At 36.5% G+C, this 13,552-nt stretch overlaps 1 protein-coding gene across 1 annotated transcript in view; it reads left to right on the forward strand.

Annotated features, from left to right (window-relative positions):
- The window catches only part of CLASP1 (CLIP-associating protein 1), a 95,303-nt gene extending 81,836 nt beyond the window's left edge, over window positions 1-13,467 (forward strand). Inside the window, exons 25-28 of the mRNA XM_051215596.1 lie at window positions 1,657-1,785; window positions 2,530-2,736; window positions 4,419-4,535; window positions 6,167-13,467. Coding sequence (XP_051066126.1) covers window positions 1,657-1,785; window positions 2,530-2,736; window positions 4,419-4,535; window positions 6,167-6,244 — 531 coding nt within the window. The 3' untranslated portion in view covers window positions 6,245-13,467. The remainder of the gene's footprint in view (window positions 1-1,656; window positions 1,786-2,529; window positions 2,737-4,418; window positions 4,536-6,166) is intronic.
- Window positions 13,468-13,552: the final 85 nt, after the last annotated feature.

The raw sequence follows: 13,552 nt of genomic DNA on the forward strand, positions 1-13,552 counted from the left end.
GAATGTAATGAACACTAATCTTATAAGTGTATTAAGTTCTATATATAATAGATGGCTTAGGACTAACACTGAAATATAAAAAGCGCCTTTCATTTTATTCAGAATTCATCAACTGAAGGTACGTACCTTCATCTTAGTGTTATAAAAGTTAACTGTTAGTAAACGCTTAACCTCCATGTAAATTACTATTTTAACATACTTGATTTTCACACCACAACAGAATTCGGACACTTGATTATTTATTTTGTTGTGGTTATTGTTTTCTGTAATGAATTCGACCATAAATCTTGCATGTTATATTTATATATATTGACTGGCAAACACCATTACTAATCAATGCATATGTTATTGTGAATGTCTTGAAAAATATTTCTGTATCTTAGCAACTATAAATAATTTTAACCATAGTGTGCTGTAAAGGTCATAGTTAACAGATTTTTCAACTTTAAAATGAGGAATTGTTGAATATGATTAGTATTAAAAGATGTAGCTAAACCGAATTTTCATATAGTGTCACCTTGATTTAAACACTTCTTGTAACCGATTATGCTATCTTTAGGACCTTATTTATGGCTACTGGTCTAATATGATGATACAAAAGTAGGATGTTTTGCAGTCTAGTTCCATGTTATTAGATCGTACTCATAGATTAGTTTCACGTAGGGTGCTATCGAAAAGCGAACAGTATTGAATATTAATTTCGTCCCTATGTAAGAATTCTCAATAATGCATACCTACGACCATGCAGGGGTCGAATTTAATGTTCTACATGTCGCTCTGTGAACACTTAATCATTAGAACTGCTGGGACGTCAAAGTTGTGGGGGCACACTTCCATACCGTGATGGTATAGCTGTCCAACGCCCCTTGTTTTTAGAGTTATCCCAACTGAGGTCAACGTGTGATTTATACAGTTTGCAAATTAGATCGGTTCCCGCTATACCTTTCCAAATAATTCCATGCTAACCAGAGAGTTTCATGTGAATGATAAAACAACAATATCGATTTCTTTGTGTATCTTTCATTATGTGTCAAAAATTCTTGATCAGAATACATATCTTTTCAATTTGCAATCCTCAAGGAGATGATGCTTTGTTTTGATTGTGGTAGTATCACAAATAATTGTTCTGGTTAGTAGCGTATTCTCTGACGTTTAAGGTTTGATTCCAAAGATTTCATCGCTCTGTATAACATAATCAGCCGCCTACTTCGAATAGAAAAAGAGAGCTTTCTGATTATTCCATATGCATTGAAAACCGATCCACTCTGATGAATTTCTGTTCAACTGGCTTTATCTCATTCAGATTCACCTGTATTCCCGAACATAACAGTTAACAGAACACGTGAATATAAGAAAACTTCAGAAAACAAACAGTTGGACGTCATCAGAATGAACTGGTTTGATGCTTGTAAAATAATCAGAAAGCTCCCTTCTTTTGCTTTTTATAATAGGAACTGATGGTATTTCTCCCAAAACTACAACAGCAAAAAATTCACAATTATAAACCATTTACCTGAAAAAACGTAATATAAATGAAACTATTGACATTTGGCTGCAGAACTTTTTTATCTTTTGAGAAATTTCTTCACTTTCAATCAAGTTTTTATTTCTTAAAATATATGTTGCTTGTTTTTTCCCCCACTTACTTCCTACTAGCATGAAACAAGAGCACTTGCACTTCGTGTACTTCAAGAATTAGTACGAGCTAAACCGGAATTATTTCATGATTTCGCTTATTTATTTGTTATTAAAGTACTTGAAGCCTGTCGAGATAGTGAAAAATCTGTAAGTTCTATTTTTAATTACGTGTATTCACTCACTTTTGAATGTCTAGATCATTACATTTCATGGACAAAATATTATTATTATTATTGTTCACTTATTGTCTGTCATCTGCTTTTTCTTTTGCTAAGAGTCATTCGAAAAAATTAATCAACGTTAATTCTTTGCAACTTAGTAGAGTCTATGTGTTAGACTTTCAACCGTACTTGTTTATATATATATATATATATATATTACGCCGAGGATTCTTATCCTCTAGTCTCATAATCACTACTCTACAAATGCCATTTATTCTATATTCATCTTCGTAGATAATTTTAGTGTTTACTTTCAAACTAATAGTGTTTCGTTCGTAAATTCGCCACCAGATGCCTTTGTACAGCCGAGTGTAGAGAGAGTCCATTCTCCGTTTGTTAACGATCCGAGTACCTAATGTCATCACCCAACGATGCACTCAGTCCGACTTCATTTCAAATATCTGATCGCTAGCACATCCTAGGTGACTGCTTTAAATCCCACTGATTGTAGTTGTCCTCAATTTAGTAACCATAAATTTAAGTTTTATGTTTTTTTGCTCAGTATGTCAATAAACTAAACCAGAATACAGTTATAAGCAATTTGTGGATGACAGTTTTTTTTCGAAATGAAAACAAACTGTTTAAAATCTTCGTAAGTTAAGTAAATAATGTTACTATGTTCATCATTTTTGTATTACTATTATTTCTTCCTTTCCTTCAATCAAACTAGGTTATTCGAGCTGCAGAAGATTGCGCCAATACAGTAGCACAAAATCTTCCACAAGAATTATGTCTCAATGTATTGACACCGTTAATAAATGATTCACAACTACACATTAATTTACCAGCAATTAAAATGCAAATGCAAGTTATACAAAATTCTTCGCCGGAATTAGTACATGAATTTATTAATGCATTAATTCCTGGACTTGTAATTGTAAGTTTATGCTTTCACGTGTGTTACTTCATTATCTTCTGAATTGACCGCATTTCATCATTTGACTATAATTCTGTTTGCTATCATGACTTGTCCTATAAAGACCGATGTGAGTAGTCAATGGAGATTGAACTAACCTACCATTCTGTCATAAATTGGATTGGCCAAAACGCACTGCGTAATTTAATACTACAGGTTGTTAAGAGTTCATTCTGGGGCGATAACAAGAGAAGCTCCATCTATGTTCTTGTGTATATAATGGAGTACATCGGTCTTTGACTTGTGTATTATATGTATCCGTGTAGTAAGTACTTGCCGTGATGAAAGGTCTATAAAATGCTTATATATATATATATATATCTATATATATATATATATATATATATACGATACCCATTGTGGTATGACCGTGAGGATAATATGCTGCCAATAGAAGACTCCATCATATCACAAGGCGAGCGTCGAAGCGGGATTTTAGACGGCGAGACAATGTGTTCTACTTTGACTGGCGTAATGATTCGAGAAGCCGATTCCCATTCATTTCCTAATCATTGTTGTGCATCTGCACCATGGTAATTCTGCTTTGCAAAAATGAGCTTTTCTCTTGATAAACCAACCGTCTTTCCAACCTATTTGACAGGAGTCCTTTTCCCAGATGTCAATGTTTTTCCATCTTTTATCGGAACTTTTGAATTGTGTTACATTTCCCTGATGAGTGATATTTTTTACGTCACTTATTTAACAGGTAGGTATTAATAGGTTTGGCACTCAACTACCACACTTCAAACATGAAGACTAGTAATACCACTACTCGAAACCGATGAACCTGTGTTCAAACCCTCATTAACTACTAAAATACAACTTCATTCATAGTGCTCATATTCCACCAATGTTCTTTAAAATACATACAATTTTTTTTACAAATTCATCCATACATGATCAAACAATGTAATAAATGAGTTTTGTTTATATTGCCAGTCAACAAGCAATACTGATTAAACTATAATTTATGGACGACCATTAAGCGGCGCTAGACTGATCTCAAGAATGTCCACTTAATAACTAGGACTAAATTAGGATTATAAACCTGTGTGAGGAATTGTAATTATAATTTACAGATGATTGTTAAAGTTAGGAATTAGATTTAGGGTTTTCATCAAGAAATGACATCAGCTATAATACCCAAACTCTATTCAGCCAACTGGATGAGTGAATTTCGCGCCGAATTCCGAGACCTGTTATCTTATCCCTGATCGGTTCGTCCATAAATTATTGTCTCGCCACGGTACTACTAGTCGTGGAAATATTTCAATATCACTTCATACTTTTTAAGTCAATAAAAAATGTCCCCCGCACCTAGTTTAATCAGTTCGTTCCTAATCATGTTTGTAATATTTGACTACAATCCTCCTACCCACCTTCTCGCTCTCCAAGAGAATTTACCCCAAACTGAACTCTTTCAGTTTTTTCTTCGACTATTTCCCGCTCTTTTGGGGTGGTTAGTTATATGTAACTCTGCGTAACTTTTGACCTGAACATTTGTGCATGCTGTTGTGTATATTTGAGACAAAATATAGCCCATTCATACTTGTGCACATTAATTATTATCAACATTATTATTATTATTATCAATATTATTATTATTATTATTATTATTATTATTATTATTATTATTATTAAAGGCTTGTAATCATGAAGAGAGTGCCATTCGTAAGGCCAGTGTGTTTTGTCTAGTTGCAATAGCTATGAAACTTGGTGATGATATCTGGAGTTATTTAACTGAATTAAACGCTGGCAAAGTAAGTTATCCGAATTATGCATTATTATTATTATTATTGTTATCATTATTATTACGTACTAAATTATTATATTGAACACAGAATTTTATTTGTGTGCGTAATATGTATTATCTCACAATTATGATCTTTTTAGGTGAATAATTAATCCGCCCTGTTTATGCATACTATCTACTTCCGACCATCCATCTATGTTTTGAAATCATTTACGAATAAACTTGCATAATGTTCGTTATGTAATTACAATTACACTTGATTAACCATAAGAACACACAGTCACGCATCTTATGAATAAGCCAGCTTTGTTAGGAATACGTTATGCAGTTTATAAGACTAGTCATTTTACGTACTTTTCAACAACTTGTCCATAGGTTAAATCCAGGTTTCGTAACACTAACTTATCTTTGTCTTCATTTAGGACGTCTATTACAACTTACAGAATGGACATTTGTTAATCAACCGTAGAGTGGTATCATCTTATTTCTCAAAGATCTAGTAAACTTAGTAAAGTTGAAAACGCGGAAGTTATTATTAGGTCGTCTAAGATGAAGTTAACTTTGAATCTGGGGTATTCTGAGAGATAGTTCATTTACCTTCATAAATACAATACTAGCTGTCAGTAATGGGGTTGTGAAGTTTGTTGACTTTCACTGAGATCATGAACTGATACAGGTTAAACTACCATTGAAAACCAAGAAGCACTGGACGGCTGTTTAATCCTAGTCTATGACTCCTCAGCAGTGCACATCCATGACTACGCATGAGGGAATCGAATCCAGGATTTCCAGTTTCGCTCACGAACGCTTAACTTCCAGATCGCTAGGTTGACATTTAGCCGTGCTAATGTCTGACTTCAATCAAACCACGGCATTGCATGACCATCCTCCACTGTCTTCGGTTAATAACTGTTTCACAATCGACATGGCTTAGCTCCACTAGTCACATCTCGCTAGAGCTCTGGAAATTTCCTCTCGAAGCTAGTCTCTTATGAGCGCATGGTAATTTTCAGTATAGAAATTGCGGGGATGGTTGTCTTTCATTTGAACCATGAACACCGTTGGATGCCGGCACAGTGGTCCAGAGATTAGGTGTCCTCACGCCAGACCGGAGTTCTTGAGTTCGATTTTCTGCTTGCGGGATCATGGATGTACACTGCTGAGGAGTCCAGTGCTTCCAGATTTAAATGGTGGTCTAACTTATATCAGTTCATGATCTCAATGAAAGACAACACTAACTCCGTAAACTATTCACTAGGAAAAGCCATTGTATGTAGCCTTCATCATGAAGTATATGCTTTCTTTGCACTTTCATCAAAAGTATTATTATCATTGGTTCAGATGTGTTTTCCCGCTCTAAAATCATGCAGAGAATGAAGATGCTATTGATTACATTGTATAGAAGTCGATTTCACCAAGTGTTACAGTCGTAAAAACCAACACTAATATGTAGAACTTTCATGCTTATACTAATTGATCCCTAAATAATAAGTGACCATTCTCATGTTTGTGTTGTTGCCAGGACCAGTTAAATTCTGTCGGTCAGTTTTTGTTGAATAATTTTCCTTTTTTAGTAGTTCCTATCACTTCACTTAGCTCTTTTCTTTAACCTCCCTCCCTTGTATCCTTACTCAACAGAAACGCCTTTTGAAACTCTATATTGACCGTCAACAAAGTTCAGCCACATCTGAAGATTCAATTACAACCAGAAGTTGATCCACTCATCATTCATTATTGTTTGTTAAAAAAGTAATCCCAATTATCGATCATATATATATATATATATATATATATATACATATGTACCAATCATCTGTATGAAACCAATTCTTTGACTCTTCCTCCCTCTCTTATTTCTCGTCATTACCATCTACTGTCGTCGTGATCATGGTGATGATGTCAGACGTTTCTACTAATCAATATCATAAGAATTTGTCTATTTCCTTTTACACATTTGCAAATAACAAAAGAAAACCATTTTCTCATCAACTTCTTCCTCCCATAGTAAGAAATGCATACAAATGAAATATAAAGAGTGGCATTTTATTTGAAGATTACATAATACTTACGCTATTTGCTTCCCATCTAATTCACTGTTGTTAAATTAAGTTAATTAGTGAATCAATTTTTGTCATGTTTGTTTTTCTCACATCATTTTAGTCAGATTTTCATTTTTACTTGTCTTGTTGGGCGGTTTTTCTCTGTTTTTGTTTTAATTCCATGAACAACATCGAAATGTTGTGTTCTGTTGTTGTTGTTGTTACTACTACTACTACCAATATATGATTTCTTTTTGTCTACCACACTATTCTAACAACCCGGTCGAATCAATTAATGGTCAACAAATTATTTATATAAATGCAAAATGATTGAATGTAAGAAGCTAACTGTTTACTTCTTACTGCTTCTCCATCAACACACACATACACATAACAATGAGAGAGAGAGAGAGAGTATATGTTTCGAGAGATTAAGACTGGCATACTACTCTTTAATACATCAATTGACTGTTCTAGTTAACCGAACAAAAAATCAGATTTTTAGCGTTGAATTATGTAATATCTAATTTATTGTGGTTTAACATCTCGGTTTTTATTCTGCTTTGAGTGAATACACAATATATCTAAACGTAATTAGATACTTCAAAAGTGTACACTTGTTACTCTCTCTCTCTCCCGCATATCCTTCATGTGCCTCTTTTCTCCAGAAAAATAATAGTCAAATGTGTAATTTATTTCCTCTAACACATGTAAACATGTTCATTTGATTGTTTTCATTATTTCTCTTTGCATACACAAATTGAGCCTTCTTTTTCATGTTTCTATTTTGAACTAATTCTGCGTATACATACACACTATTCTCCACTACTACTAGTACCTCGCATATATCACATAAAATGTTCTGTTTTTCTAAAATAAGTATTTTATTTTGTGAATAGTAATATATATATATATATATAAATTACTAACTTTTACTTCCTCTCCTCTCATTATTAGCATCCCTTTTTTTTATTACAATAAAATAATCTAATAGTCCTACTTTGAACCAACACCTTCATTATCTTTGCTCTTCCTTTACTCTTCTTCATTTTGAATGAGTGAACAATTTTAGCTTTCAGGTTATCAATTACCTCTTATTTGATTCTTATCCAAAACACAAATATTCTGAAAAAAATTAATTTCTTTCATTATAGAAAAAAACATACTGTTCGAGGTCAAAAAAAAGCAACCTAGCGGTACTTCATCCTTGAACTACATACACACATTGTTTCTATTTCACATTTGATTTTTCTAATGTTTCGTTTTGTCTGTAACGAAAGTAAACGAAATAGATTTATCATTTTGTGTATGTATGTATTTTTTGATTAAAGACTCTCTCTCTCTCTCTTCCTACCCTCCACTTTTTCCGACATTCATCTAGTTTTTTTCTTTTTGTCCATTTGTTGTGTGTATCCTACTGGATACCATGGTTTAATGCTTATATTGAATGTATGTATATGTCAAAGAGTTTTCTTTCTTTCTTGCTTATCGTGTAAGTGATTATGAAGGGAAAGATGAGAAGTGTCGTGGTGTTGTTGTCTGTACTCAGAGAGAGAGAGAGAGAGAGAAACAGAGAGTATTAGCAAAATAAAGCACGCTTTTTTAGATCATTACATTCATCCTTATATACACCGCGATATGTTGTTGTGTTTTCTTCGAGCAATCAGAGTAGGCTGTATGTGTGTGTACGGGAGATTGTGTTTTTATACTGACTACTGTTTCCAATGTTTTATGTTGTATGGATAAATGTGTATGTACAGAAACTGTTTTCACATTTTGCTCTCCTTTTCCTCAGCTTCTAGAGAGTTTGTTTACATTGTTTCTATCTCTTCTGTGTACGGTTTAATCATCGGTATTTCAGTTGACCATAAATAATTTGTGATAATAATTATTAATAATAATATTATTATTGGTAAATATTTTCGTTCTTTGATAAATAACGATACATATTTATACCAAGTACAGGTTTTTTTATATAAAATTTTATGCTTCACAGCTAATGATACTAGGTATACTAATATCAACTTGATCGTTGTACAATATAATATAATAATAATAACTGTGATATTATTATGACATTGGACTCAGTCTTATAGAAAGCATCAGTTCTCCGAAGATTTTAGGTACATCTTATTATGGCAACTAGTGGTATGAATGCAACTTAAATTCGACGGGCACTAAGAATTAGCCAACTATGAAACTGTTAGTAGTAATCAAATCTTCATTAGTAATTAACTTCAAAAAAAAATTCTCGTAACCAAATGGAGTATAACCATGTCAGGTGTAGGTCAAGTACCACCACTGGCAATGGATGATAGTTCCGCTATATTACAAATTGACTAAGATTGAAATTGTGGACTGTCAAATCCAAACTCATTAATTCAAATTTTAAGTACTAACGAAAATTGAAATTTTTCAATCGATTACCGACGGGATCGTAGATGGGCACTGTTGATGGAACAGTTATCCAGTTCTTAATTTCCAGGGATTCTTTAACTTAAGTCAATCCATTATTTAATCTTCCTAAATAAAATATTCGGCAAAGAGATTCTGCTACTTTTACGAAAGGGGCTGCATGGAACCAGGTAATGTTAGAATCGCTTCACTTCGATGATCATAGCAAACTTATCATCCCTAATCTACTAATTATTATACTTATACAGCGGCTCGTCTTTGGTGGAAATTCGACTGTATCTAAACGTTCTCGAGTCACTGTCCGGTTGAAAATTGTATGTTACCACCGAATACGAGAACTGAAGCAGTTTTTCTGAAACCACGTGCACCATTCAAACTGGCTGCCTTCAACGTTCGCACACTTATGCAGGTCGGACAACAGATAGGGCTGGCTATGTCTTTGGAAAGTCTTAATATCGACGTTAGTTGTCTATCCGAGGCCCGTATTCAAGACTCTGGTGAAGTACTACAAATTCGCTCTCCATCTGTCACTTCAAAAAGCTTGTTTTACGTGCGCTTATCCGCGGACCCTGTGGCATCTTCGTCAGGTCTTGCTGGCGTTGGTGTCGCACTGAACGCTAGAGCTGAGGCAGCACTAATTAACAGTCGGTTATGTGCTGTTAGATTAGAAAGTTCCATCAAAGTGAGAAGAAATCGGCGTGAGAAACGATGTCTTTTCGTCATCGCCTATGCTCCGACACATTGCAGCCCGGATGCAATCAAGGATGAGTTTTACCACCAGTTATCTGTTCTTCTTCTATCTGGACTCTGACCATGCCTTGGTCTGCGCCAATCTTGCCTTACTTTTCAGTGGACAACGAAGTGACCGCCACCAACGGATTGATGTTAGCAAGCTGGTTGCCACTTCTTTTGCAAGTATCGAATCGAGCTAGTTTCTAGGCTAGCTACCATTCCACTGAAAAGTATAGATGAGCATTGGTTGCAATTGCATGACGCCATGAAAATGGCGGGTACAGTCAGTTGTGGGTTCGCGAAACGTCCCGCTTATAAGCACTGGGTTTCTGCAGGCTCCTTACAACTAATCGAAGCCCGTCGGTCTACTCCGAGTGACCGTGAGTTTGACCACAAACGAAGGATGTTACGCAAGGAAATTGGGCAAAGCTTGCGTAAGGACCGAGAAGCCTGGTGGTCGAAGCGTGCTAATGAGCTGGAAGCAGCAGCTGCATCTGGTAATTACCGGAAGCTCTTCCAACTCATACGAGCCACCGGCAGCGAGAAGTCTGGTGTGAGTGAAACAATCTGCGAGGATGATGGGATGCCAATCACTAACATCCATCGACGTCTTGGACGATCGGCAGAATTTTTCGAAGGGCAGTTCAACTGGCCTGCTGCTCCGGCAACATCGGTCAGACTGTCCTGCCCTCCATGGCCGGTGACGACTGATCCACCAAATGAGGAGGAAGTCCGCAAGGAACTCCAACTCTTGAAGCGATACAAATCACCTGGCCCAGATGACGTACCTCCGGCCCTTATTAAAGATGATGGTGACTTTCTGACTAAGGAACTAACGACGATGTTTACAAAAGTTTAGGAGCTAGAGAGTGTACCAACGTCATGGAATGAGTCGATAGTTGTCCCTATCTTTAATAAGGGTTCACGTCGTTCCTGTAACAACTATCGGGGGATAAGTCTACTTCCGATTGCGTCCAAGCTATTGGCTTCCGTCATACTTCGTAGGTTGTTCAAAACCCGAGAAAGATTGACTCACGAGGAGCGGACTGGTCTTCGTTCTGGTCGAGGATGTATTGATCATATATTCACCCTCCGCCAAATGTTAGAACACCGCCATACTTATCAAAGGCCAACAATCGCAGTGTTTCTTGACATTAGGGCTGCCTTTGATTCGTTGGACAGGGCTGTTCTCTGGGATTGTCTATTGAAGAAGGATGTGCCTGAGAAGTTTATTAACATCCTAAAAGCCCTATATACAAACACCTCAGGCAGAGTGAGGGCATACAACCACCTCACTCCATTGTTCCATTCGAGCAGTGGGGTTAGGCAGGGTTGCCCAATCTCACCATTCCTCTTCAACTTTGCCATCGATGACATTCTGGAAACAGCTCTGATGGATGTAAGTAATGGTGGTGTGGATCTGTTGCCTGGAGAAAGACTTCTCGACCTTGAATATGCGGACGATATTGTCTTACTGTGCGATAATGCCCAAGGCATGCAATCCACACTTAATCAGTTGGCAATCAGTGTCCGTAGGTATGGTATGTGCTTTGCACCTTCGAAGTGCAAAGTACTTCTACAAGACTGGCAGGATTCTAATCCTGTGCTCACTCTGGATGGTGAGCAGATAGAAGTAGTCGAGAAGTTCGTGTACCTAGGTAGCTGCATAAGTGCTGGTGGAGGTGTGAGTGATGAGATCAATGCACGTATAGTGAAAGCCAGAGCGGCTTATACCAATCTGGGTCACCTTTGGCGCCTTCGTGATGTTAGTCTGGCTGTAAAAGGTCGGATCTACAACGGCGTCGGTGAGAGCAGTTTTGCTCTATGTTTGTGAAACCTGGCCTCTCCGAGTTGAGGATGTTAGACGACTCTGTGTTCGATCATCGCTATCTCCGAAGGATTGCTGACATACAGTGGCAACACCATGTCAGTAATGCAGAGGTTCGGCATCGTGTGTTCGGGCACAGAGATGATAATTCAATTGGTGTCACCATCTTGAAACACCGACTTCGGTGGCTTGGACATGTTCTCCGAATGTCGTCCCAGAGAATTCTACGTCGTGCATTATTTGCCGACTCTGATACTGGTTGGAAGAAGCGGAGAGGTGGTCGGTGCATGAAATGGTGGCGTGGTATGAAAGCTGCAAAGGACTGGCTTCTGTTGGTCCTTCACGACTCCCTGGTTGGGGTCTGAGAGATGGTGCTACACAGTGGCTAGAGACGTTATCAGATATGGCTAAGAATAGAAGCCAGTGGCAATCCTGCTGTAACCTTCTCTTACTTTCTTCATAAAAAGTGGTTGTGTCTCCCTTAACTGAAAGGTTTCTTCTTATTGTACCTTTCCGTTCCCTCATTATTACTATTATTATTACTACACTACCTTACACCAACCTCTTCGTTATTATTCTCTTTTTTTCACGCTCCTTACCTTTTTTTCTTTCTCTTCGAATTCTCATTGTTTTGTGTGGCGCATATATATTGGCGCTCTCTTGTACCAATATTCATATGTTCAAATAAATAAATGACAAGTTCAATTATTTCTTTGTTCCAGGTCAGTTTATCTTTAAAAAAACATTTCATTGTTAATTTTGCCACCATCCTCTTAGTTGTTACCAAATAAATGAATTTCAGAAGCTTGTAGAGGCTAATTTCCCTTATATCTGACTACATCCCATTGACTGAGTATTTAATGCCGACTAAATCTCCTAACAGAAGTATGGATTTACTTAAGATTTATTCAAAAGCCTAAACACCAGTTATAGAGATAGTCTGTAATATTACAACCAATGGGAGGATAATTGACGCGGTTCGGATAGCTCAGCGGTAACGTCTCTGACTGTGAAGCTGGGTGGCACGAGATTGAACCCGCCAGGGAGCACCAGTTCCCTCAAGATTACAGGTACACCTTGCTGACTAGTGCCAAGTAGCACGAAACCCGGGTCCAGGGTTTCCTGTCGACTACCTCCAATTACCATCTAAATGATTGACATATTCTCAATCAGACTCACACAGAAAATTACATAGTGGATTAAGTGCCTAAATTACAGTAAGCAGATAAATAATACAATAGTGGAATGGGTTTCCCACAAGTTTACATCAATAATTTCCACTATATTCAATAATAATTTATATGTTACACGTTCTGTTATACTGAAAATGTATCAACTAATCTTTTCACATAATTTGTATTAATTGTTATTAAAATATTGACTGTGTGAAGTATTCAAATCGGAACAAATATGAAATAATTTCACATTCCATTACCTAGTCACCAATCACTAATTTCAAGGTAAATTTCTAAATAAAACCATTTTGGTAGTTTGATAACTCATAGTACTGTAACGAAGATCTTAAACCAGTAATTGGATTATTAATTTTAAAGAAAAATTGTGTAAGTTCGTAAATTCAGCCGTGACCAGTGGAGCTAATCCGTGTCGGGTAGAAAAAAGTGTCTACCTCAGTACATTGGGAGATGGTCGCGCAATTTCGTGGATTGGTTGATGTTGGACACTAAAACCATTGGATGCCGGCTCAGTAGTCTGGTCTCGCGCGCGAGACTGAAGGCCCTGTGTTGGAATCTCGCGAGCGGAATCGTGGATGCACACTGCTGAGGAGTCCCACAATAGGACGAAACGGCCATCCAGTGCTTCCAGGTTTTCAATGATGTTCTAATATCAATCGATTCATGATCTCATTCAAAAATCTTTTTTTGTTTAACCATTCTACATCTATTTGATTCAAGTTTACACTTATCGGTTAATCTTCATCTAATCAATTAAATTGATTGCATTGTATATCAGTGTATCTTTTGAAGATATACATTTACATTAAATCGTACG

The sequence above is a fragment of the Schistosoma haematobium genome, chromosome 4 (assembly GCF_000699445.3).
Source record: "Schistosoma haematobium chromosome 4, whole genome shotgun sequence".
Lineage (NCBI taxonomy): Eukaryota > Metazoa > Platyhelminthes > Trematoda > Strigeidida > Schistosomatidae > Schistosoma > Schistosoma haematobium.